The 3,050-nt window shown below is 25.4% G+C and overlaps 1 protein-coding gene across 1 annotated transcript in view; it reads left to right on the top strand.

Annotated features, from left to right (window-relative positions):
• The window catches only part of LOC119828561, a 6,023-nt gene extending 3,923 nt beyond the window's left edge, over positions 1–2,100 (top strand). The window contains exons 2-3 of the mRNA XM_038350750.1: positions 573–785; positions 1,787–2,100. Coding sequence (XP_038206678.1) covers positions 573–785; positions 1,787–1,867 — 294 coding nt within the window. The 3' untranslated portion in view covers positions 1,868–2,100. The remainder of the gene's footprint in view (positions 1–572; positions 786–1,786) is intronic.
• Positions 2,101–3,050: the final 950 nt, after the last annotated feature.

Genomic DNA, 3,050 nt, shown 5'->3' on the forward strand with positions numbered 1-3,050 from the left:
GACAGATTCGAAATTCAAATGTAATATTTTTTTATAATTAAGTGTAACAGTATTTATGGCCAGACTAAGTACATTGTCATTATAGCTGGTTGGTGTAGCCAGGCAGAGTTATTTTGTTTGTATAAAATAGTAGGGATTAGTATAAATTTATCATGGGCATTAAATCCATGCAATAGATATGATCGTTCCAATCAATATTGAATTGAAGTTTAGTTTTGTCTATCTACTCTATACCATATATGTAGTTAATTTAATGCCATTATGTGCTACATAAAGTTCTTTACCTCATAAAGTTGACACAGTCCTGCTTTGTCCACCTTCAAATTTTAATTTTTGGTATAATTGTAATTTGAGGTGTTGATTATAAATTATCCATCTAATTATGATATTGATGTAATATTTTGTAATCTTATAGTGTAATTTACTAGGCAAACTATTCAATCCAATTATTATTTGATATACATACAAATGTTTACTACTGATACATTGGTTTAGTAGATTTAGGTTAAATACTAGATATGGTTGATAGACAATACTCATATTTCTTAAAAAAATTTTTTATTAACTCTTAGCCTCCACGCAAGAGTTACGGGAAAGCCAAGAAAGTAGCATTCAGACAGAACTCTGCCACTGATAGTGATGGAGCTCCAAGTGAAATTGGTGATAAGGATTCCTCCAGCGATGAAGACCGTTTAGAAGACCTGTCATTCAAATTACCCACTGTAAAACCTAAAAGGAAGATTAAGAAGAAGTTGACCAAGAAACAACAGTTAACAAAAAAGGAGGTAAGTAGAGTAAAATAAAATAAACAATTGAAAATTACATTTAAATTTAATTTAATTTTGAATTACATATAAATATAACGAAGGAAGGACGAGATAGTCAAATATATTTTACTATAAAGTAATTCAATATTGCACTCTTATTATAATGTTATCTTTGGTATACAAACAGCCTATAGCATTTAAGAATCATGATCATATTATATGGTAAAAAAAAATAAATTGTTTCAGCCTTTTCTGGGGTCAGAGGATTCATACAAACAACCAAACTCTTCACTTTTATATTCCTAACACAGTATTTTATAATGTCTTGAAAAGAGTTCATCTGTTTTATTTATATCAAAGGATTACTTAGTTAGATCAAAACAAAATTGCCTAAAAATATTCTTAATTCCAATAAGATTCTACACTCTATTGGAAAGTTCTAAAATACCAAATCATATTTATTTGAACTTGAATGTTTAGGTATAACTCTCTGGAGAACACTATTGTTGTCATGTAACTTCCACGATGAAAAGTAGCCTATATGTTTATCAAGTTAATATATTATCTCTGATCCATATTTCATTCATCAACTAGTTTTGCGTGCGAGAGTAAACAATCAATACAATAATATATCACATTTTTTTCAAAAATAACATAATATACACATTATTCTTAAAAATATTTGTAGTCCACATATTTTGCCAGTGATAGGTATGCAAATTTATGAACTAGCTAAAAGTGTAATTTTTAGTTTTATAGCATTGAAATGCTTTATAAATTAGAAATTTTGAAAGAATAGAAAAATTTTTTTTCTATTCTTTCAAAATTTCTCATAGCTAAAAGTGTGTTTTTTTAAGTATGTTTATTTTGAAGTTGGTTGAAAATTGCATTTGAAGGACATATACTCCAATGTTGAAATGAACTTACAAAATTTAATCTTTATTAAATCGATGTGACAGGATTGTGAATTAATGTTCATAAATTCGTGTTTTAAATTATACATTTAATATGTTTTTCAGGAGAAAGAAGCGGAAACTTGGGCAGCAGGTTTCAATTCAATGTGCGAGGACATTGAAGAGTTTGATCTGGTTGTGGAATAGGTTACTATTGTAATATTGTAACATATAATTATTTCTCATAACAAATAGATGTCAATTAAGCATGACAATAAATTATAATTATTATAACATATACTATAATTACATTTTAATGTTAGGTTAAGGAAAATTTTAATATACTTAATTATTTCACTTTTATGAATCACAATTTGAACTTATCATTATTACATTTTGTTATCGGGACCACTACTAATTTTATCTTTTTTTTTTTTAATATTAGCAGACAGTTACAATATATTCTTTTAATAATTATGTGAAAGTTTAAATTATATATTTCTTAAGTATATGACACATCAATTAAATAATAATTATGTTTTATAAAAATGAATAGAAAAATAACACATGAATGTTTCTAAAATATATTAACAAACGTTTTTCTAAATAACATAGAAGATTTTGAGTAAAACACTATTGGGTATATTTCAAATAATAAATATATTCTAATTATTGGTAAATAATAACATGCAATATTGGTATAAATTACTTATTATAATATTATCAATCATGTTCTTTGTGAATTTGTTTTTTAATTTCATAATTGTGGGTTTTAATCGCCATTTACAGTTTGCCATTTAGTTTGTAGATTAATTTATATGTTTTGTAATTATTGTATGGGTTTAAAGAGGTTAAGCATATATATATAGACTTTTTGACAAAGTCTTGTGTTTTTAATGATAAACAGATGAAAAGAGTAGATTGTTGATCCATAACAATACATTCCTTACTGTTGCTAACACATAAAATTCTGTTAAAATCGATATTCAATTATGAACTTTAACGTCATTGAAATACGATAGGAAAAATACTTCTTTTTGTTTTACTCTATTTCTTGTTCTTTCTAGTTCTCTTGGATTATACTATTCAGGTAACACCTCATAAATTATGTAAATATCTGATATTTTAATGATTTGAATGATTTAATTCTCATTACTATAATATAAGACATTATTTTGCTTTAAGTTATATTTTATAGTGTTTGCGTAATATGTTTTTCAGTTAAGGATATTTGTCTTATTTAAATAAATTATAGAAAGTGATTATTTGTTTCAGTTTTTATTCTTAATTTATTGATTTTTGCGGCTAATTCTTTATACGAAAGCTACTGCATAAGCAGTGCACAACATAACTATTGCATATAGTTCCGTCAAAATTTTATTTTTATTTA

Source organism: Zerene cesonia, chromosome 8, assembly GCF_012273895.1.
Source record: "Zerene cesonia ecotype Mississippi chromosome 8, Zerene_cesonia_1.1, whole genome shotgun sequence".
NCBI classification, from domain to species: Eukaryota; Metazoa; Arthropoda; class Insecta; order Lepidoptera; family Pieridae; genus Zerene; species Zerene cesonia.